At 55.8% G+C, this 22,567-nt stretch overlaps 1 protein-coding gene across 1 annotated transcript in view; it reads left to right on the plus strand.

Moving 5' to 3' along the window:
• The first annotated feature begins 11,267 nt into the window (after window positions 1-11,267).
• Window positions 11,268-22,567, plus strand: part of Asb2 (ankyrin repeat and SOCS box containing 2) — a 26,434-nt gene continuing 15,134 nt past the window's right edge. Inside the window, exons 1-5 of the mRNA XM_013013260.1 lie at window positions 11,268-11,420; window positions 12,346-12,583; window positions 19,048-19,152; window positions 21,209-21,375; window positions 22,025-22,180. Coding sequence (XP_012868714.1) covers window positions 12,390-12,583; window positions 19,048-19,152; window positions 21,209-21,375; window positions 22,025-22,180 — 622 coding nt within the window. The 5' untranslated portion in view covers window positions 11,268-11,420; window positions 12,346-12,389. The remainder of the gene's footprint in view (window positions 11,421-12,345; window positions 12,584-19,047; window positions 19,153-21,208; window positions 21,376-22,024; window positions 22,181-22,567) is intronic.

Consider the following 22,567-nt stretch of genomic DNA (forward strand, 5'->3'; position numbering starts at 1 on the left):
ATGCTGCCCAGGACAAGGCCTGGAGTCTTGTCTGTCGCTCTTTATCCGGTTATGTGAAACCAAAACAAACCGACTTGGAGCCAGGCCCCAGAGGGGCTGCATTAAGCTCTGGCGATGCTGTTTCATGGCTGGCAGAGGTGCCAGGGCTCAGCACCCATCAGTCCCTTGCCTGGTCTGAACTGTCTCCCAACACACACACACACACACACACACACAGATCCACACATTCATGATTCTAGAAAACATATGCACATGGAGAGAAGCCCGCAGGAGAGGCTTGATAACGCTGTGTGTGTGTGTGTGTCTGTCTGTCTGTCTGTGCATATGTGTGTATGCATGTGTGCCTGTGTCCAGGATCCTTCCAGCTCAGCCCCGGAGCTGTGGCTTGAGCATGGTCCCACGCACACAGAGATTATTGAGTGAGCACTTGTCACGGAACAGTGTCGTGGCACCAACATAGCAATGATCAAAACTCGCCCTGTTCCATCCCACCTGGGAGACCCGGGTGCCGGCACACAGTGAGCAGACAGGAGGGAAGGGGTGGGCGGAGAGTGCAGAGAAAGGGGGAGCCAGGACAGGTGTCCGGAGGGAGGAGACCAGGAGAGACAGGCCCTGGTGGCAGCCACCCCCACTCGTCACTCCACAGGCTACCCACTCTCTACCGTGTCTCTCTGTGGACCCCCTTGGGCTGCAAAGCCTTCGAGCCAGCCGCCAGCACCACCCCTGGGCCCTGTAGAGGCTCCAGGAGTGGCTCCGCCCCAGGTGTGATTTGTCATCATGCGCATGCTCTTGAAGCGGTGGCAGAATCCCACCAGTACCCATACACACAAACAATACCAAAAGACAGGAAATACTCACTGCTGGAGAGTGACGCCGCTGGGGCTGTCACCCACCGATGAGCACAACTTCTGTGGAACACCCGGAGCTGGCTGCTCGGGTGCGCTGGACCTGCGCCCCGCTCACAGCCAGCAATTCCCAAAAGTACACTCAACGGAAATGGGCGCGCACGCTCACCTGAAGATGTGTTCTGGAAAGATTGGCTACCTGATCCTTCTGGAAGCCACTGGAATTATAGCTGCATTGTGATATAGATTCACAGTGTGGAATTCTACACAGCAGTGAAAAGAAGGTCCCCACCACCCTGTGGGTCTCTCTGGGAGAAGCCAGCCACGCGGGCAGTCCGGCGTGGCCTGGTGGGAGGGAGGAGGGGGGAGCTGGAGGGGAACGATGGAGCTTTGGGTGCTGGGGGTGAGCTTTGTGAAGCGTCTTGGGACGTGCGTGTGTGAAAGGCTCTTTTCTGTGGGCACACTACCTACATGTTAATTCTGTTTTTAAATCCCTTTAAGTCAGTGCTGCTTAGGCCTGGATTCAAGTGGAGCAAACAGAACAAATGGAGAGAGAGGCGGCTGCCGTGGGGTTGAACAGCACGACACCGTCGTTATAGTTAACAGGGACCCCTAGAACCTGCAGGGCCAGCACAGAGCAGGCTGGCCAGCTGCTCCTGTTAGAGGAGAGCAGGGGAGAGAGAGAGAGACAGACAGACAGACAGACAGACAGAGACAGAGAGACACAGAGAGAGAGAGAGATCGTGCACAGGCTAGCCCCAACATATCTCTTTTATGTGGGCTGTTCCCTTGTGTCCTGCCCCTCACCCCACCCACCCCTGCCGCCCCACTCCTGTTCCCCAGAGGGTGCCCAAGCCCGGCCCCTGCCTCAAACTCAGTACCTGAGGCTTTCACTCATTGGCTGGTGCTCTACCACCAGAGCCACGCCTCCAATCTCCTCTTCTTCTTCCCCCTCCCCCTCCCCTTCCTCCTCCTCCTCTTCCTCCTCTTCCTCCTCCTCTTCTTCTTCCCCCTCCCCCTCCCCTCCTCCTCCTCCTCTTCCTCCTCCTCCTCCTCCTTCTTCTTGAAATAAAGACTTGGGGGAAAGTGTGGCACAGAGGCTTGGGGAGCCCGTCCCAGCCTGGGTGATGTGCATCTGGGCAGCTGGCACGGCGGCTGGGGACCAGCTGGAGATGACACATCTCTCCCATCCTGGGCACCGAGCAGACTCCCCCAGAGCCTCCACCCACCCCCAGGCACCTGTGCCACATGAGCTTCCTTCTGAGGCGTGAGCGTGGAGCCCCGTGAAGGCTTCCTGAGTGGAAGCCGAGCCATCCCAGCCCTTGAGGCCTGAAGCCGACATATCCGAGGGCATGGGCCTGAGAATGGCATCACCGCAGGTAGAGCACAGACCAGCCGCGCTTCCTGGCTCAGCCTCTGGACTCACACCCGTGAGCCTGGCAGAGTCCCGGCTCATCCTGGGCTCCTCCCGGGCCACAGCGAGCATGCCTAGCGTGCCCACGGGTGCTGTTTTCACAGCTTTCCTGTTTTGACGATTGCACTGAGACCGGGATGGTCTGCCCTTCACCTGGGTCTCTGAGAGGCGGGCCTAGGCCTTGCCGCCTATGGGACAGTGCTTGGTGTCCTGTCCTTTGTACCCCAGCCCCGCCCCCACCTCCAGCACTGGACACCTGCTTTGCAGAGGTGAGGCCGGCTTCCCCAGGCCTGGCACGCCCATCCCCACCTCTGTCAGCATCCATCTTGTGTCCTGCCTTCCTTCCTCTGTCTCTTCTTCCCTTTGCCCTCTCCTCGCCCCCTGGTGCTCCACTTTCCTTCCTGACTCCCCATCTCGCTGCCCTCCTCCCCTGTTCCTCCGTGCCGTGCCTCCGCCTCCGTGTGTCTCCTCTCTCACTCCCTCCTGGGTCGCTCCAGAAACATAGCCATATATGGGCTCCATGTCAAGGATCACAAATGATGACATCACGTGAGGGCCAAAGCCCTTCGGAGATGCTCTGGGAGCCGGGCCGGCTCCCCGCACCCAGAGGGCCGGGGAGGAGGCGGGCGCGCAGCGGCCCCGGGGCAATCTTCACACAGGAAATCTGAGCTGCTCCGCATCTTATAGCTTGGCTTGCCATCCGTGGTCATGCGGTGGGCCCGAAATAAACTCTGTGCTTCAAAGGAGAGCGTTTCAGAACTGCCTGGCACAGCACGCAGAAGCTCAGGGCCAGGGCAGAGGGAGACGGCAGGGAGCACATTCTGATTTCAGACCGTCTCAGGCAAATCCTCCTATTTCCCCCTTGAACCGTGCCCTGGCGACAGAACCTACAGGTATGCACAACTTGACTTTCTTGTCCCGACTTTGCAGTAGAGGGCTCGGCTGGCGTGGCTGCCTGGGTCGTGTGTGCTTGCAGACTCACGGGAAACCTCCCCCTCCTCCTGTCCTCTCCAGTGGCAGTCGGGCACTCCTGAGTTGGGTCTGGGGGGCAGTGACAGGCACGTACACATCCGCTCCTCTGGAAGATTCATTTGGCTTTAGAATATCACTGGCATGTCTGAAAAAGGAAAGGTGGATGGGGCTATCAAAGATGCTATTGTTGGATCCAGAGGCCCGGGGCGATATCTGCAAAGATTGTCAAGACAAATAACCATCAGCAACGATCTTTTAGCTGGGGTGAGCAGAGCTATTTCCAGGAGTGGGGAGTGGCAGCAGGCTGTGCATGCTCAGAGCCAGGGGCCGCTCACAACCACGGTGCCAGGGCTCTGCTTGCTGGTGCTTGGGGTTTAGGGGAGGAAATCTGATGAGGAACGTTCTCTGTGTGAGACTTAACAAAGTTGTGGAATAGAGAGGGGAAAGTAGCTCATGGGAGGCGCGTGCACAGGAGTCGCACGCGGGGCAGGGTGAAAGGCCAGGAGGAATGCCACCAGGATGGGGTGAGGGACCCTCCCCCACGGAGGAGCAGCTGGGGAGAGGCGGACACGTCAGGGGCCCTGGGGTTACCCGAGGGGGGACAGCTCATTCCAGGCCAAGGGGGAAATCAGATCCTAGTCTGGGTGTCTGGGCAGAGGCCGGGCAGGTGGTTCTCACTTCAGGCGGCTCCTTGAGAAGCCAGGGAGTGGGTGAGGATCAGGAAGGACAGGAAGACTGAGGCAGGGCAGAGACGGAGCCCCTGCCCGGAGCTGCAGAGTCCTCTTTCCAAGAGGAAAGGCCCTTCATGGGAAGCAAGGGTCCGAGAGAGTTCCAAGAGACCTGGGCAGATAGCACCAGTTCCCCCCTCCCTCCCTCCCCCCCAGGTCCTGGTCTAACTCTACCACCAGAGACCTGGGCAGTAGTCCAACCAGGCAGCCAGTGGCAAAGGATGCAGTGTCTTCCAAAACAGTGGAGACTGCGCCCCCTGCTGGCCAGGCCTCCAGTTCCCTTGTGTCAGCCTTTCTGTAAATAAGTCAGTGGCCCTGGTGGACATCTCTCCCTCCCCCTGGGATTGGGCCCTGACCTGGCCCACCTTGGTGACCCAGCGCTCACAGACCACTCACCGGGCCACTCCACTCATGGGCCCCTTTCAGAGGCGGATGTTGACCCCATTTTCCAGATTTGGAAACTGAGGCCAGGAGAGGCAAAGGATCTTGCTTGAGGCTGGGCAGCTATGAGGTGTTAGAATCGAGAATCAATGTGAGCCTCAGGGTCCACGTTGACAGCCAACGTGGCCTCAGGTGGCCCCTTGGGGACAGGGCAGTGGTAATGAGCTCCTTCCAGCACCTGGCAAAAGTGTCCCCATGGCCCTCAGAGGATCCCAGGCTTCACCCGAGACAGGTTTTCCCAGGGGGGCACAAAATGGTCCCTGAGGTCTTCTGCCCCATTGCAAAGGGCTGTCTGGAGAAAGCGCCATCACTAGGAAGCTTGGGTCTCTAGTCCTTACCACAGCCCATCTTCTAGAACAATCAGTGCTTAGGAGAGCAGTTGTTAAGAGCTTGGGCTGAAAGGAATATGTTGGGGAGGTGGTGGTGAAGTATTTTCTGTAGAAAAAAATAGAAGAGCCGGGATCCAGTGGCTCACACTATAATCCTAGCTACTCAGGAGGCTGAGATGTGAGGATCACTATTCAAAGCCAGCCGGGCAGGAAAGTCCGTGAGACTCTCATCTCCAATAAGTTACTCAGAAAAAGACAGAAGTAGTGCTGTGGCTCAAGTAGTGGAGCACTAAACTTGAGCACAAAGAGGCTCAAGGACAGTGCCCAGGCTCTGAGTTCAAGCCCCAGGACTTGCAAAAGGAAAAAGAAGAAGAGAGAAATTTTAAAAGGAGAAGAATAAGAGATGGAGAGCAGAGGAGATGGAAAGTGGAGGGGAAGATAGATCAGGAGAGAGGAAGTGAGAAGGAAAGGAGGCTGGCATGTTTCTGTCTAGACTTCAGAGCACTGTGACCGGAAGGAGAAGGGAGCCCTCCCTACCTCCCGCTGAGCCCCCAGCCCCGGCTTCCTGTTTCCTCAATCCCTGGGGACTAGGGGTAGGGTGAGTGGCAGAGGCCACTCTGCAGCCAGGGTCTGGCCAAGAATGGGCTGCATGTGTGCCCAGGAGCAGCAATTCTTAGTTCCTCCTCCCCAGGATTGCCCAAGGCTAAGGAACCCTCAAGCTTTTGGGGTACTATGCGCGTGTGCAGAGATGCAGCCATCCAGCTGTGGGTGGAAGAGGGTCGGTGCCAGGATGCTCCCTGGATACCCACATCGGCCTAGGTGCTCTCTCTTCTGCAAAACGGCAGCTAACGCACAGATGTCCCCGTGGAGACTTCCGATCACCCCTGGGTTACTTCCCCCCCTTCCTTCCACTACAAAGTGGGTGCAGTGCTCATCTGTACCTGGTGCTTATGTTTATGCGTGATGACAGGAAAGGAGTCTGTAATGCGGGAATCACTGGAGCACTTTTTGATTTGTGGCTGAGTCCAGACATACAGAACTCTGAGATACAGAAGGGACACTATTACATTATATATATATGTGTGTGTGTGTGTGTGTGTGTGTGTGTGTGTGTTGTAAATGTAAATGTGTAAATGTATATGTGTGCACGTGTGCTCCACATGACATGTAAGAAAGCCTATGATGTCGTATGGGGGTCAAGTCACAAACATGTGGAACTAATTAATTGTAATTGTATGTGTCTAAGATACACATGTTCACAGCTCCTTAACAAAGGTCTCGAACCTTAAAACCCAGCAGGTGGGCAGCTCAGTTACTGGGGATGAGAGGTTGACACGAAGCAGATGTGCCCATAGTCCCTCCCTTGTCACTTTCTTCCTGGGCATGCCTCAGTTTCCCCATCCATTGGACAAGAACAATGCGCCGTCATGCAGGGTGCTCTGGCTCCAACGACAACATCAGCAGCAGATGGGGGCAGGAGGGAATGTGGCCAGAGCAGCGAGCGGAGGTGACAGCCCCCTCTGCCCACAGGAGCCCCCCAGAGCAGCCCACCCGCTGCTCCCACTCAAGCAGACCCAATGACCACAGCTCACTTCCCATGGGCCAGACTCTAACCCAGTACTCAGTGAACAGGGCCCTGTTTATCAGCAGGGGGTCACCTGGAGAGGAGAGTCAAGGGAGGATGGGGAGGCTCTGTGGGGCCTTCCGAGCTCTGGGACAGCAAACTGTGGGCAGGAAGTAGGGGGTGGGGTCTGGGCTAGATGGAGGCAAAGAGCAGAACTCACCCTGCACACCCCCTCTCCCCGCAGCTCTGCCCCTACCCCCGGCTGGCCTGGCTCAGAGTATCCCCAGAAGCCTTCTTTCCCCTCCTAACCTCCCCCTGTCTTCCTGGTACACCAGATCTCGGGTCCCTCAGAGAGCCCCTCCTGCAGGAATGGGGGAAACTGTGTCTCCAACTTTCTGGTGGGGGTCACAGCACCTCAGCATCTTTGGACTGTGCACCACGGTACCAGTTTTACAGGCCATGGACTGGGTGCTGTGTGCTGGGTACCATTCATCATAACATCCTGTCACCGCATGTCAGACGGCAACATAGCCACAGCCAGACTTTTCCCCCTCGCCCTTGCCAGTGAGCAAGTTGCTCTGCCTCACTCGGCCAGCAGGTGGCAGGGCTGGGCCGGATCCACGAGTCTCCCCTTGTCTGCCCTGTGCCCTGCACTGAAGTCTTGTTAGGCCTGTCATTCCAGGCTGCACTTATTAGATACCTCGGATTATGCCATGGATCGGACACAGTCCTGGTCTTTGGAAGTTTCTAGACTCTTTGGAAAGGTGACCGTGTCTCAGGCAGTCAAGGTGGCTAAAGGCAGGCTGAGGAGCAGTTCCCCGGCCCCATCTCCAAACCCAGCCTGTGTCCCCCCACTCCGGGCGTAGGCCCCTGCCCCCAGGCATGCGCTGCTGCCCTGCTCTGTGATGGGACACGCAGCCCCCCTCCACAGGCCTGGTCTGTAGGGGGGAAAAGACCCCCACACCACGCATTTCAGACTCAAGACTGAGGCCTCCCCTGAGGGAGCCCCCTAGGTGCTAAGTCACCCCGCAAAGCCAGTGACCACCTGAGGGGGCTCCCCTACAGCTGATGTTTGGGGTGCTGCAAAGATGACCCAGGGGAGCCCAGTCTCCTGGATCAGACTTGCTGTGGTCTGGCTGGCCCTGGAACGCCTGGCTTGCGGGACCCCGGCAGGCCCTGGGAAAGGCCTGTTTTAGCCCCATCAGCCTGGGGTCGGGGGCCTGGATCCCAGACAGGGCCACCCCACCCTGCCGGGACTCACACGGGCCGGTGGCTGGCAGTGGCCACAAGGGCCTGGGTCTGAGGTTGGAGGACTGCAGGTCCCTGTGTTTCAGCCCTGAGCCCACCCCTCCCACCCACCCAGCCAATCATCTCTTCTGTCCAGTGCCACCAATAAGCCCAAGGCACCAAGTGCCTTTCCATTCTGGTTTATGGTTTGGGATCTCATGACACTCTGTGTCCAGGAAGGACGTGCCCTGGGAGGGGCTGAGGCCTGACTAGCCATCTTGGCCATACCCCCGAGGAGCGGCCCAGGTGTGCCTGAGCCAGATGCCTTCCCAGATCCAGGAGGTCACCTCTTCTTCTCATTTTATGGAGAAGGAACTGAGGCCCAGAAAGGGGAAGTGACTTGTCCAAGGTCACACAGCTCGGACGCAGCAGAACTACAAGTGCACCTGAGGCTCCAGACCCCAGGCTGGAGCTCCAGCCACTCTCCCCGGGTCCTCCCTACTCCACCGAATGCAGACCTGGCTCACTCAAGGCTGGCAGGAGCCAGGGCCCAGGAAGGAAGGGAGGGAGTGGGAGGCAGGCCTGACTGTGCAGCACCCCAGCTGGGAAGGGCTCAGGGGACAGGCCCTCAGCCATTCTGACTGCCCCCCCCCCTTGTTTTTTTGTGCTGGTACTGCGTCTTGAATTCAGGGCCTGGCACTGTCCCTGAACTTTTCCACCCAAGACTAGTGCTCTATTACTTCTGGCTTGTTTGGTGGTTAAAGAGTCTCATGGACTTTTCTGCCCAGGCTGGCTTTGAATCACAATCCTCAGATCTTAGCCTCCTAAATAGCTCAGATTGCAGGCATGAGCCCCAGTGCCCAGCTTTCACCCTGCCTGTTCACAGATGGAGAAACTGAGGGCCTCGGACAGGAGTGAGGGAGGGGCTGATTCGTCTGTCTCTCTGTTGCAACCCAGGCTCTTTCTGTAATAGAGTGAAGGACCCTGACCCGGGCAGCAGGTATGGGGTGCCTGGAGGCTGCAGGCCCCTCCCCTCCCCTGTGTGGACACAAGGGCCATGCGGCAGCTGGGCTTCTCAGTCCCAACTCCAAATAAGAACGTTAAGCACCTCAGGACCAGAGCCCCGAGCTGGGGGTTCACGGGAAGGGACCCCACCTCACCCCATTCTCAAGACCCATCCAGGCCAGGAAACCGCCCCCCCTCCCCCATCATGAGGGGTTTGACTGCAGATCCACCCACAAAGATCTTCAGTCTTTATTTTTTCCCCTTGGATCTGGGAATCAAACTCACTCAGGCTGAGATCTCTCCCTGGTCTAGAGGCCCAGGGCTGCCTCCTGTGCACAAACAAGCCAAGAGGGGGCCAAGCCCTCAGCCCTGGTTCTAATGATTCTAATGAAGGACCTCATGTGTAATCACTGTCAAACTCACAGTCACAAGATGGCTGCCATCGCTCTAAGCATCAAGTCTTCAAATAACAGAGGCAGGACTGGGGACAAGGAATTATTTTCTCCACTATTCTTCCTTACGTTAGGAAACAAAATCCTTCCTGGGGACACCAGCAATATTTCTGTTTAGGCAGAACTGGCTACATGTCTGCCCCCAGACTATATTGTCTTGTCACAATTCATCCACACAAGAGAGACAGTGCTCAAAGCTGAGCTCCGTTCCAAGGGAATGGAGACATGGCTGGGCCTTAAAGTGAACTGCAACCTTTTCACACGAGATACTAGCTTGGGGGAGGGAGGCAAAGTCAAGGGCACACGTGTGCTGCGGACCTCCGCCCAGAGAGAATTCCTCTTTCTGAAGAATCTAGGTGGACTGCCCAGAAAAGGGGCACTTGCTCTGGTTCCTTGAGGAGGGAGGAGAAATTTTGAGTGCAGATAGGAGGGAGACACATGAGACATTCTGAGCAAGGGCACTGGGGCAGGACCCTCTGATGTATTGGAAGATCAGCGCACCATCTACCTCACAGGGAGGGTCAGGCATGTGGAGGAGGAGCAGGAAGAGCTGTGAGAACCGGAAGAGGTGGGGGGACCGGAAGAGTGATAGGGACCAGATTTCAGAGGACAGGAAGCTGGGGCAGGAGCTCTGATCCGTCAGGTAGAGGAAGGGTTCTGTGACCTGCAACCAGCTGTGTTTAGGAAAGACCTGAAGGGCCAAGCAACGCCTCACTGGGTCTTGATGGAGCCGGAGTTGGGGGCTGCCACAGAGACTAAACCAGAACCCCTGTGAGAGGCTGGGCAGGGGACCTCCTCCCCGGGACCCCCATCCTGCCTTTGTCTGTGTGCGTGTCCCTTCTTCCCCCCTGCCCTCCCTCCTGGGAAAGGGGGTTACCCAAGGGTCTAAGATGGAGCCCAAGCCCTTTTAGAAAGGGATCTTGAAGCAGTGAGGTTATTCTAGCAGAATGGACGGGCGTGGAATTGCACAGACCCCACGCGTACCGTGGCAGGGTTCTTCCAGTGAACCCCAGCAGGCAACTCCTGGGATGGAGAGACGTGGAGCAATGCCCCCATCCCACCCCAGAGGGGCCCCCATGCACCCCTCCCAAAGCGGGAGCGACGTCGCTCATTCCTCTCACTGGTCTGTCTGTTCTCAGAGCCCACGGAGAGTATTTACTTTGTGTGGCTGGCACGGCGGGTCTGTGCCGTGTCCAGAGGCTGTTCGTGTCTGTGGTGTGCAGGCCCTGTCCCAGGCCCGCGTCTGTGGCTGAGTCTTTTGCACGCTGGTAGACACAGGGCTGTGATGAGGTCTTGGCCTTGCTCTTGGTGCATATGCATCCCTCATTGCCTGGGATGTACAGCTAGCCATGGAGCTTTGAGCTTGTTGGTAGCAAAACCATCCCTTCCCCCCGCCCCCAGCAATTTTGCGACTTGATGTCCCTTCCAATGTTGGGGTGAATTGCGGTCACCCCACACCCACTGGCAGTCTCCATCTTTTCTCCCTGGAGCGGCGCTGGTGGGTACAGAGAGGTACTGCTTTGGAGTTTCATTTGCCTTTCCTCCCCGTCCCCCGGCCCCCAAACATGAATGAAGGGAAACGCCTTCATCTTTGGCTGCTGGCCTTTTGGCTGTTCTCTCTGGGAAGCGCTCTCCTCATCCTCTGGGTCTCGGTTAATGAGCGCCCGAGGGACCCAGCACAGTGGAACACTCCCCATCCCCCGACCCCCATGCTCTGAGACTTTGAGTCCTGCAGGGCTGGCAGACTGGGCTGCGGACCGCAGGCCCCGTGGGACACAGGTTGGCAGGTTGGCTCTCGGCCTACTACCTGGCTTTTTCCTGGGGCCCAGGCTGCAAGGTAGGAGCTCCCCTGGGAAGACCACGAGCAAAGCCTGTCACACAAGGCTGCTTGGGTCATGAGTCTGCTCGTGCCTTGTTCCCTGGCATCCACACACCAGAGCTAGCTGGATAAGCCTGGCTCCAGCAGCAATGGGGAAGGGATGGGGGAGGGGAGAAAGTTTCTGGGGGTGGGGGAGGGGAACACACATTTGTTGAACAAACCAGAGTATAGTGCTGGTATTCGGGGTGTTTCGACCTTACTCTTGATTCTAATGTCCGTCCATTGGCCTGCATCACTCACAAGTCAGTCAGGCAAAACGTAAGTCAGGCCGCGTCGATTTTATTTCATTTCCTAAAAGCTGTTCCCTACACCAGTACTTTTTTTTTTTCCCTGAGGCATTCTTGAATTCTTGGGGAAGGCAGTGAACTATTGTAATGGCTGGTTTTAATGAGGTCTCAAAGAGTGAGCCCTCCCACCGCGAAGTGGAAAGTGGCCAGGCCAGGATGCTGCTGGTATGGGAGGAAGGAATGTGCTCACTGCTGCGTGTGCTCCATCTGCGCAGGATTGGGGGCCGTTTGTTTGGATCACTCTTGTTTGCCTAGTGTTGCATTCTCAGGAAGAGCTCTAGACACAGAGAACTTTCTCAATGAACAGCCTTTTTGTAATATATGCATGTGTACATCTATAGTTGTGCTGTCTGCAATGGGAAAGTGAATAGTGGAAGAGTGAATATGTGGATAAATGTAAATGTGGAAGGATGAGAGGATAGAAGGATAAAGGGGTGAGTGGGCAGACAGAAAGGAGGATGGGTAACAGAAAGATAGACACATGGTGTACAGACAGAGGGATGGATGGGTGAGGAGAAGGCAGAATAGGCACATGAGCATTGAGGGACAGAAGAGCTAAATAGTTGGGTGCTGAATAGATGGGTAGAGGAAAAATGGATGGGTGGAGTAGGTGGAGTTTGGGCCCATGGGTGGATGGGTGAATGGATGGGCAGATGGATGGATACATAAGTGGGTGAGTAGACAGATGTTTGAGAAATTAAAGAAGATAAATGTGTAGCTGGGTAACTTGAGGGAAGGGTACATTGGTAAATAGAGGAGAGAGGTAGATAGATGCATGGATGAATGGGTAGATGGATGGATGGATGAATGGTTGGACGGGTGGGTGGATGAATGGGTGGATGGGTAGATAGATGAGTAGATGTGTAGATGAATGGATGGATAGATTCATGGATGGATAGATGTATAGATGCATGGATGGATGTGTGTATGGATGGATGGTGGATGGATGGATGGATGGATTGGATGGTGGATGGATGGATGGATGGATGGGTAGATGGATGGTGGGTGGATGGACAGATGGACACAGATCATGTGACCAAATAAACGAATACATAAATGAATATGTGACTGCGTAGGAAACAAAACTTCCCCTCCCCTGTGGATAACCTCAACTATCTGGTAAAACATGCAGTGACCAGGCAGGCTTTGGTCTCCTTACAGGGTTTTCTCTCTGGCGTCCCCTCCCTGAACTGACCCCCCTCCTCCAGAACAGCCATTCTGGAGGCCGGTGTGAGAGGTGGAGGAGATGGCGACGGAGGTCAGCGCTCAGGGCAGCGCCCATTGGCATGAGGAATACAGCTTGTACAGCAGCCTGAGCGAGGAGGAGCAGGTCCAGCTGGCCATCGAGCAGAGCCTGGCAGACAAGACGCGAGGCCCCACTGAGGCCACGGCGCCCACCCGGACCAACCAACAACCCGCCCATTTCTACCCATGGACCAGGTGAGCCAGGCCAGGCTGCTGGGTGGAACGGGGACTCCCAGGCCTGCAGGGCACCTACAAGCTGCAGACCTCGAACACCCTTCCTCCTGACCAAACTCCTGGTCAATGGGGGGGGGGACTTCTCACACTGGGTGATCTACATCTGTCATCTCCACTTGCTGAACTCTAACTGCACCTGCCAGACTCCCCTCAGAGTCAGATGGAGTCTGAGACCAGGACAGCCCCATAGATAGCAGAGCCAGACACTCAGATGCCTTACGTCAAACACCCTTGTGTTCACACAGGACTTCCGTGCATGCCCCATGCTGTAAAGCATCTCTAGGTGACTGCAGTCCCTATCACGTGGTAGGTAAAGTAAACCGTACTCTGTACTGCCTTGAGAATGATGATAAGGAATGAGTTTGCAACATTCAGAAGAGACTTCTTTTTTCCTGCATATGTATATATACACATATGCATATATATATATATATATATTTGGGGCTTAACCTCAGGGCCTGGGCACTATCCCTGAGCTTCTTTTGCTCAAAGCTAGCACTCTATCACTTGAGCCACAGTGCTACTTCCAGCTTTTTCTGTGTATATGGTACTGAGGAATCGAACCCAGGGCCTCATGCATGCAAGGCAAGCGCTCTACCACTGAGCCAACTTCCCAGCCCTGCAAATATGCTTTTTTTTTAAATTTAATTTTATTTTATTTGTGAACATACTGTACAGAGGAGTTACAATTACATGGGCAGGATAATGCGTACATTTGCCCTGCAAATATGCTTTATGTGAGGTTGGTTGGCTCCACAAAAGCAGAACCATGCGCACACACCTTTCACTTAATCCTCTTAAAGACCAAGGGTGTCCCAGGACTGTCTCAGTGCTGAGACAGACTGAAGACTGAAGAACTGGTCCAGGATCACAGGGTGAGGACAGGGTGTTGCGGACACAGGAGTTGCCTGGCCCCGTCACTCTGTTCTTGAATGCAGGCAGTGAGGCTCTGACTTAGACAGGCACTTCCCACTTGAGAGAACACATCCAGAATCAAAGGGCAAATCTTTCCAGCCCTGTGTCCTCTTCCCAGTTCCCCATCTCAGCCCCGCCGTATCAACACTAAGAATAGCGCCAACAGGCCACTACGACCCAGCCCTAACCACAATCCATGGGTATCATTTTAAATATTCTAAGCATCACTTTAACAAACAGAGAAACACACGCCAGGTGCTGGTGGCTCACGCCTGTAATCCTAGCTACCCAGGAAGCTGAGATGTGAGGACTGTCGTTGGAAGCCAACCCAGGCAGGAAAGCCTGTGAGACGATTATCTCCAATGAGCCATCTAAAAACCGGAAGTGGGGCTGTGGCTCAAGTGGTAGAGCTTTAGGCTTGAGTATATAAACTCAGTGCCCAGACCCTGAGTTCAAGCCCCAAGACTGGCACCCAAAATTAAAATTAAAAAAAAAAAAAACAATTCTCACTGTCTTCACCTGACCCCTGCGTGACCCTGGCAAAGCACTCAACCTCTTAAAAGCTCCTCTTCCTTCTCTACTAAGAATCTCTGGGAGCAGGCTTTTCCCAGAGTGGCTGACAGGGTTATAGGGTGGGGATGGGTGTCTCAGCCTTGGTTTCCCCATGGATGGAACCTTCCAGATTTCTCCCCCAAAGTGACCATGGCCTTGGCCAAGGCTGTCAGGCCAGGCCACCCCCAGTGAGGGACACGTCTCATGGCAGGGGCGGGGGGCAGAAAGAGGATGAGGACTCAGGTTCTTGAGCTGAGAGCATCAAGCCTCGGAACCAGAAACCCCAACCCAGCCTAGGTTCCTGGCAGCCAGCGGTGCTGCTGGTTCCTGTTCTAGGCAGTTCAGCTGAAGTCAGACCACAGGTTCCTCTTTCTCAGGAGGAGACCAGATCAAGATGGGGCCACCTCCCTGCAGAGACAGGCCTGCCGCCCGGGGCCTGTCTGCAGCACGGGGTCCCCGGGGCTGGGAGCCTTCCTAAGAAGGGGCCCTTCCCCTGGGGGGAGGGTCCTGAGACCCCTAGAAATGGGAGAACCGAAGCCCCTCCCCCACTTCTGGGGGAAGAAGCTGTCTAAGACTCAGGTCTAAGGTTCAGCCAGGAGCCACGGAGGAGGAAGAGGCTGCGGCCAGGTCCTCTCTCCCCGCAGGGGTCTGGAATCTGTGTGAGCTCCGCAGAGAAATAAGCGGCATGCCCTGCATGAAGGCAGGGCCCTGCCAAGGGCCTATGGCACCCGTTTAACAGATGACAAAACGCAGACTGAGCATGTGCACTCCGAAGCTCAGGCAGCCAAACTGCTGATTCTACCGACATCTCTCTGCTTCTTCCTCCTCCACCTAGAAGTGGGGTTTGGCTTCATTATATCCACCCCACCCCCATCCCCAGAGGGTCACAGTCCCCGAAAACACACACACACACACACACACATACAGAGGCACACACACACACACACACAGGTACACACACACACACACAGGCACACACAGGCACACACACACACACACACACAGAGGCACACACACACACAGGCACACACACACACACAGGCACACACACACACACAGGCACACACACACACACAGGCACACACACACACACACACACACACACACAGAGGCATGGCCAAGCGCCCTGTGGGTTTCACCCCAGAGTAGCAGTTTCATCACGCAGCTGCAGGAGCCCTTGGAACAGGACGTCCATGTATCCCTGGAGGCCACTTCTCTCTCAGGTTGAAAGTCACCTCCTCAGCAAATGCTGCCCTGACCGGCTCCCCGTGCAAGCCGGCCGCTGACCCTTCCTATGGTTCTCACAGGACTCCTGTAGAGTCCAGACTACGACTTACAATTAATTCTTACTTGCCTGAAAATCCCTTGGAGGCAAAGACTTCAGTCCCCCTTCTATCCTTGAGAGCCCAGGGCTGGCTCATGGCAGGGCCCCAAGAGTCACGTGTGAGCTAACGAATGGGTGAGTAAATGAATGGATATGAATGGAGGGGCTGTGGAAAGCGAAGGGCAGATTTAGAGGCTGGATCCTAGGATCCTATCACCATTCCTTACAGGCTGTGCAAGCTTAGGCAAGTTGCTTTCCCTTTCTGAGCCCCAATGGCCTTATTCCTAAGATGGCAGTAATCAAAGCTTGCTCTATTGACCTTGTGGCCATCTCTCTCAGTCTCTTTCTATGTCTCTATCTGTCTCTCCCTCTCTGATAGTGCCAGGGATTGAACCCAGAGCCCCATTCATTGCAAGCAAGCACTCTACCACCACTGGAACACTGTCTACCCTGCTGTCTGTTTCAAAATGCAAATATGACGAGTCAGGTTCAGAAACTTCCAGTCCCCACAGCATGAGCCCCCTAGTCACAGGGACACCAATGCCAAGACTGCTTCCTCGGCCAGCTTTGGTGCCACCCTGGGAGGGTCTCCTGAGTGTCCCCAACTCCTTTGCCAGGTCTTTAAGATGGGGGAGGGGGTACTCTTCACTTTGGTGACCCCAGTGCCCAGCGGAGGGCAGGTGTCATTGTAGGCACCTACGGAGCAAACGGATGCACTTCGAAACCAATGCAGTGCTCTGGAGATGTAATTTACCACGCTCTTGGGATCAAAATGGTAGCGGTCTACATGCCACTGAAGTGAGGGAGACCCAGGCTCCATAGTCAGACCAGCCGAAGGGGGCCAGGAAGCTGGCTCTTCATGGCCTTTCAACTTCTGCATTTTATTTTAAGTCACATTTCTAAGAAGACGAAGCAGGAATTGACAAAGCCTGACCTGGCTGGGGCTCCTGTGCGCTCCGCGGTAGACAAGTCACAGCAGGCCGCCACGTTTGCTGTGCGCTGAGCAGCCTAGGTGCATCCAGGCACCTGGATGTGGCTTCTCAATGGCCAACAGGTGCACAGCGGCTGGGAGATACAGCCATGGGCATACCGACCAGACAGGCCCCACGTGGCCTCTTCTAGCGCGTGGCCAGCAGCCACATCCTGCCCAGGTCAGCTGCCTGTCACCTCTGATGGTTCAGGGCAGCAAAGGTTCTGCTGGAGATTCCCCTGCCCCAGGCCCCTGAGAAGTGAGACCTCCAGCCTGGATCCAAAAGAGCACACGCAGCCTCTTAGGGGGCCCGATTCCCCATCAAGCCAGACTCACAGCCCTGTCTGGCCCCTGAACCTAATCAATGCCCCTCCCCCCAGCCTCAGCCCTCCTGCCTTGATCTCAGCCCTGCCTATGGCTCTTCCCCTGTGTGTGTGTCCTTGTCACCCACCGTGACTGTGACCTGTGTCCATCTTCAGGAGCTGCATCCCCAGTGCCTGGCATTGGCTTGGGACAGCGCCAGCGTGGGAAATCTCTGCTGGGTGTCACCTCATTTCCTCACCTGCAGAATGGCAGTGCACCCCGCCTCCCCGCCCAGGTGGCCACAGGACAGAATGCGGCCAGGTGTGGGATGAACGCAGAAGCACTGGCGCTACACGCCAGCGCAGGGGTGCCACCCACGACCCGTCACGCCACCCACGTTAGCCTCCGCGCTCCACCGAAGCACCAACCTTGGTGTATGTGTGTGTACTGAAACTTGAACTCAGGCCTCTAGCTCTTGCTTGGCTTTTTGGTCCACTTCTGGGTTGGGTTTTGCCTTTTTGTTTTTGTTTTATGGTGGTTAGTGGGAGGTGAGAGTCTCCTGGATTTGTCTGCTCAGGTTGGCTTTGAACCCAGGTCCTCAGCTATCAGCCTCTTGAGTGGCTAAGATTGCAGGCGTGAGCCACTGCTATTGTTACTAGGCAGAAACAGTCTTAGTTTTAGGATTGCACAGCAGTTTTTCACCAATGTGTATTATCTCTCTAAAAACATTCAAACAAACGCAAGGACTGAGAGGCCAGGGCTTCCTGGGGAGCACAGAGCTCCGGCTCACAGCAGGGGCCTGGCCTTGTCTGCCTTCCACCGCACCCCAGACTCATCTCTCCTGATCAGGAGCAAGTGCAGGGAGAGCCTGGACAGCAGCTCTCTCGGGGTCTGCCTAGAGGGGCGCTGGGCTGGGCCGGGCTGGGCATAGCCATCCCATAGCAGCAGCTTTTGGACCTTTTTCAAGCTCAGAATCTGCACACCATACAGATGGTGGGAAACCTCCAGTCTGGTCCTCCTGCAATTTTATAAACGAGGAAAGAGAGACATGAGGAAGGCACTGAGAGGCACATGTGGAAGCCTAGAGCTGAAGAGAGAATAAAGAGGCCCGAAAGGGCCAGGCCTTTGGGGGAGTAAGTGATGTGAGAGCCTGAACCTCAGCTCTGTTCACTGATCTGGGGCATGTGACTCTGGACAACACACAAACACACACACACACACACACACACACACACATACACGTCAGCCTGTCAGCTTCCTCAGGACAACATACACACATACACACACACACACACCGTCAGCCTGTCAGCTTCCTCATCTGTAAATGAATGCCTTGGTTAATCTGACAAAACTCCTGAGAAAAATCAACTTCAAGGAGAAGAGATTTGTTTTGGCTCATGGCTTCAGAGTTTTCTGTCCGTGGTTGCTGACTTCATTGCTTTGAGCCCCAAAGTGAGACAGAGCATCATGAGGGCAGGGAAGCGTGGGGATAGAGGAGACCGCCTACCTGTGGCAGCCAGGAAACAGACAGACAGACAGACACACAGAGAGACACACAAACACAGACACAGAGTGACAAAGACAGACACAGAGATACATACACACAGAGACACAGAATGACACACAGAAAGAAACAGAAAGAGACAGACAGACAGACAGAAGGCACAATCCTTCAGCCCTTGAGTCTTTAAGAGACATTTCCGCACCAAACTAGAACAGTTAAACTTTTTTCACACTAAGGCCCTGAGAAGGTGAACCTGTCCCAGGTCACATGGCTAACCCAGCCTCTGGATTTGCACCTGTGTCTAACTCCAGGGCCCGGTGTGTGCAGCCTTCTGCTGTAACCTCTAGACCATCAGGTCTGGAGCTTGGGGTGCCCTCCTCGAGGGACTGACAAGGTGCAGCGCAGGGCTTGGCCTATCAGCTTCCCCGGCCTCCTGCTGGCCCCTGGGTCTCTGGTCCAGCCCGGCTAGGACCTACCTCCATCCTTCCTGACCTGCTTCTGATCACATCTCACATCTTGTGGGGTGAAGAATGTCACCTTGCTTCCTATCTGCTGCCCTTGTGGTTGGCTGGGGAGGGGGGCGGCAGGGGCGGGGGCGAGGCTAACCTCATTGTTGTCTTATATGGTCATTTAAATCTCCCAGGGCTTCCTCCAAGGGCCAAAAATAATCCAGAGACACAGCAGCTGTGTCCAGCACACACAGAGGACTCGGCCATCTGCTTTGGTTCAGAGCCCTGTGTCTGTCTGTCACTCAGCCACTCTCTCTCTCTCTCCATCCTCATTCTGCCTCCCACCATGACCTGCTTCTCCTATGCAGACTACTTTTCCCTCTTTCACTCCTGCTCTGTACCCTCCAGGTCCGCGGTGCCCCCCGAGCCCCCGCCGGCCCGAGCGCCCATGGGCTTGTTCCAGGGGGTGATGCAGAAGTACAACAGCAGCTTGTTCAAGTCCTCCCAGCTGGCGTAAGTGACCCCCACTAGCCCCTGGGCCGTGACCAAGCTCACCCCCCCCCTGGGGTGGCAAGAGGGATGGGGGTGGGAAGCAGGTCCTCAGCTTCAGGACAGCAGGAGGCACCAAGCTGGCATCTTCCAGGTCAAGTCTACCCAAAAATGTGTCTTCTAGATTCTGCTGCCCCCACTGAGCTGGGCTGTGGTCAGAGATCACGGTCTTCCTGGAGTGGGTGCCTTGGAGGATCGCGGGTGGGGCTGGGTGCTGAGGAATCCCACGGGGCCTGGATCTGGGTTTCCAGCAGATGGAAGACCTGGGAGCAGGACCACAGAACTGAGGTGCTCTCTATCTACTGTTTGCCTCCCCAGGTCCCTCTTTGGGGGGTCCATCTGAGAAAATCCTAAATCTCTCCACCCACAGCTCGTGTTTGGCTTTGCTGTTTTCAGGTGTCATATGCCAAAATTCAGAATCATCCAAGCCACAGAGGATTCGAGCTGCCGGGCACCCGGGCTCTAGGCTAACGGGCTTGGAGAATAGCTGCTTCTTCTCCCTCCTCTGTACCCCAGAGTGACTTTGGAAGCAGCTAAGAGCAAAACGGGGGCCCCCAGAGAGGATGCCAGGGCCAGTGCCCCATCCTACTGCAGAGAGCGGAGGGGCCGCTGGCCAGCACACTCCTTCCCACCCTACTGCCACCGTGTCCCTGGAGCTTCCCGGGCTTGGCAGTCTGAAGAGAGACCCTGTTCTGGTCTCTGCCACTTCCCCGTGACAGCTGGAGAGGAGCTGCCCCCACCCCCACCCCAGACCCCACTTCGGTGCAACACAGGATTGGAGAAGGAAAGTAGTTTCCATTCAGCTTGCTAGTTCCCAGTGGCCTGCCCATCCCCCCCCCCCCAGTGAGCCCCTCCCCGTCATGAGGAAGGGACTGTGTCTGAATTCATGGGGAAGCCATCCAGGTCTGTGTGCCACAGCAGAGGCACCCACGATGGGCTGCTGGTCCTGAGGGTGTCCCTTACCAAACCCACGAGGCTAGCCAGGCCCTTCTCTTCCAGTTCGGCAGTGTGTACTTACCCCTCTGGGCTTTTCCTGAGGTGGGGGTGGGGAGGGGCTGTTCTAAGTGGAACTCCATAGCAGTGCTGAGTGGAGACTTATCGGTTCCTTGCTGGGTTTGCGGTTTCACTGCTATGTGAAAGCTGATGTTATTAAGAACCAGAAAGGCCGAGTCAGAAGGAAGTGCTTTGTGTTTCGGGTGCTGGAGTAAGTGTCAGACAGGGGGCGAGGGCTGGGGTTGGAGACCCTTAGAGCCCATCCTATCCGAAGCACCCCTGCCCCCTTCCCCCTCCTCCCCCCCCCTCCCGTAGAGGAAGTGCTGGGCACCAGGCTGGCCTCCAGTCTCTCCTCTTTGGGAAGTATGTTTGGGAGTCACACTAACTCATTGATGATGGGGAGGGGGGCTCAAAGAATGAATGAATGAACAGAGTGACTTTAACAAGCCGAGCAGAGATGTACTTCACATAAGCCCTGAATTTTTCATTTTTATTTTTGGCAGTTGTGGGGCTTGAACTCTGGGCCTGGGTGCTGTGCCTGAGCTCTTCAGCTCAAGGCCAGCGCTGAATTCTTAACATTTCAAAGTTTTACACTGTAAAGGCTTCCCAGGAATTAACCTGTCAAGGATTTACACTTTTAAGACAATCTGCTAGATGGACCAGGGGTGAGGATAAGGATGGACAAAAGAAGGGGTGCTACGGAGAGCCCTGGGGTTACTCCCAGGCCTGCTGTGCAGTGGAGCGCCCCCTGGAGGACGGCATTGCGTCAAGGTAGCCTTGGATTCATGGATGGCATATCCGCCACGCCATTGGCCACTGGGGCTCCCAGCCTGAATCCTCTTGGTATAACATCGGCTTCAGCCATGGAAAGCCACAGGGACAGAGGGGATGCCCAAGTCTCTCATAGCCACTGGGCTGTAGGAACTGAGCACCTGTCCTGGGACCAGCTGGGACAAGCCATCAGGGGCTCCTGACCACCAGCTTGCCTTGGCCTGGCCTCTTCTGGAGCTACTTCTTGCTCTCACAGGGCCATGGACCCTGTGCTGAAGGCCATCAAGGAAGGCAATGAAGAGGCCTTGAAGGTCATGATCAAGGATGGGAAGAACCTCGCGGAGCCCAACAAGGAAGGTTGGCTGCCACTCCACGAGGCTGCCTACTACGGCCAGCTGGGCTGCCTGAAGGTCCTGCAGCAAGGTGAGGCGGCGCTGGTGGGCCAGGGGTGGGGACGCCATCAGGGAAAAGGGCTCGAGCTCTGGAACAGGACAGGGTGGACCATCAGGGCGGGGTGCTTGTTCCCACCCCTGACTCCATCTCTCCAGGCCTCCCAGGCAGAGCAGCCTGATTCCTAGAAAAGGAAGGAGGGAGGACTGACTTTGGGGGGCAGCCGCAGCCAACTTGTTCCAGAATGTTCCAGAGGATGATTTGGTGTGGAAAATACCGCAGCTGCTGCAGTGCCCTGCCAAGGCTGTCCCTACCAGCTGTGGGACCCTAAGCTCACCCTATTCCCTCTCACCCCCCTGCCAGATTCAGATGGGTAATACCTGCAGGAGGGGGTCACCAAGGCGCTCAGGCAGCCCACACCCCCGAAGAGAGCCCACTGAGCATTCTCCCGCCGTGCTCAGCAGTGACTGGTGGGAGGGCAACAGAAGACAAGAACTTTGAGGACTTGGGGGCTCAATCAGGGAAGGCTTCCCAGAGGAGGTAGCGGGACATTGAAATAGCTCTGTGAAGGGACAAGGAAAAAGAACCCATGACAGATGAATCTTTGGAAGTGCGGGGCTTAGGAGGTCTATGTGTTGGAGGGTGGGTACCATTCTTCATGGAGTCCCTGGTCTCTCTCCAGCATACCCGGGGGCCATCGATCAACGCACACTGCAGGAAGAGACGGCTCTGTACCTGGCCACATGTCGAGAACATCTGGACTGCCTGCTGTCACTGCTCCAGGCTGGGGCAGAGCCTGACATCTCCAACAAGTCTCGCGAGACACCACTCTACAAAGGTGAGTCCTGGGTTTGCTGCAGCACGGCCCTGCAGTAAGATGTTCTCAGATGCCTCATTTATATACTTGAATCATTCATTCACATGTCATCGCTCAGAATCTTGTCCCAAGCCAGGCATGCCGAGGGCACTGGGCTCAAGGATGAGAAGCTACAGCCCATGCTGCGGGCTTTCCCGAGCCGGGCACCCACTCAGTCAACAGCAATGAAGGGCTTGGCAAAGGCCTTGGGGGAACACAGGGGAAGGAATGCCTGGGAGGAGATGGCAGATTTACCAGTTGACCAAGCTGGGACACAGCATGGGCAAAAGTTGAGAGACAGGAGGGTGTATACCTCTGGGATGTGTGTGTGTGTGTGTGTGTGTGTGTGTGTGTGTGTGTGTGTGTGTG

This window comes from Dipodomys ordii, unplaced genomic scaffold, assembly GCF_000151885.1.
Source record: "Dipodomys ordii isolate 6190 unplaced genomic scaffold, Dord_2.0 Scaffold2, whole genome shotgun sequence".
Classification (NCBI taxonomy): domain Eukaryota; kingdom Metazoa; phylum Chordata; class Mammalia; order Rodentia; family Heteromyidae; genus Dipodomys; species Dipodomys ordii.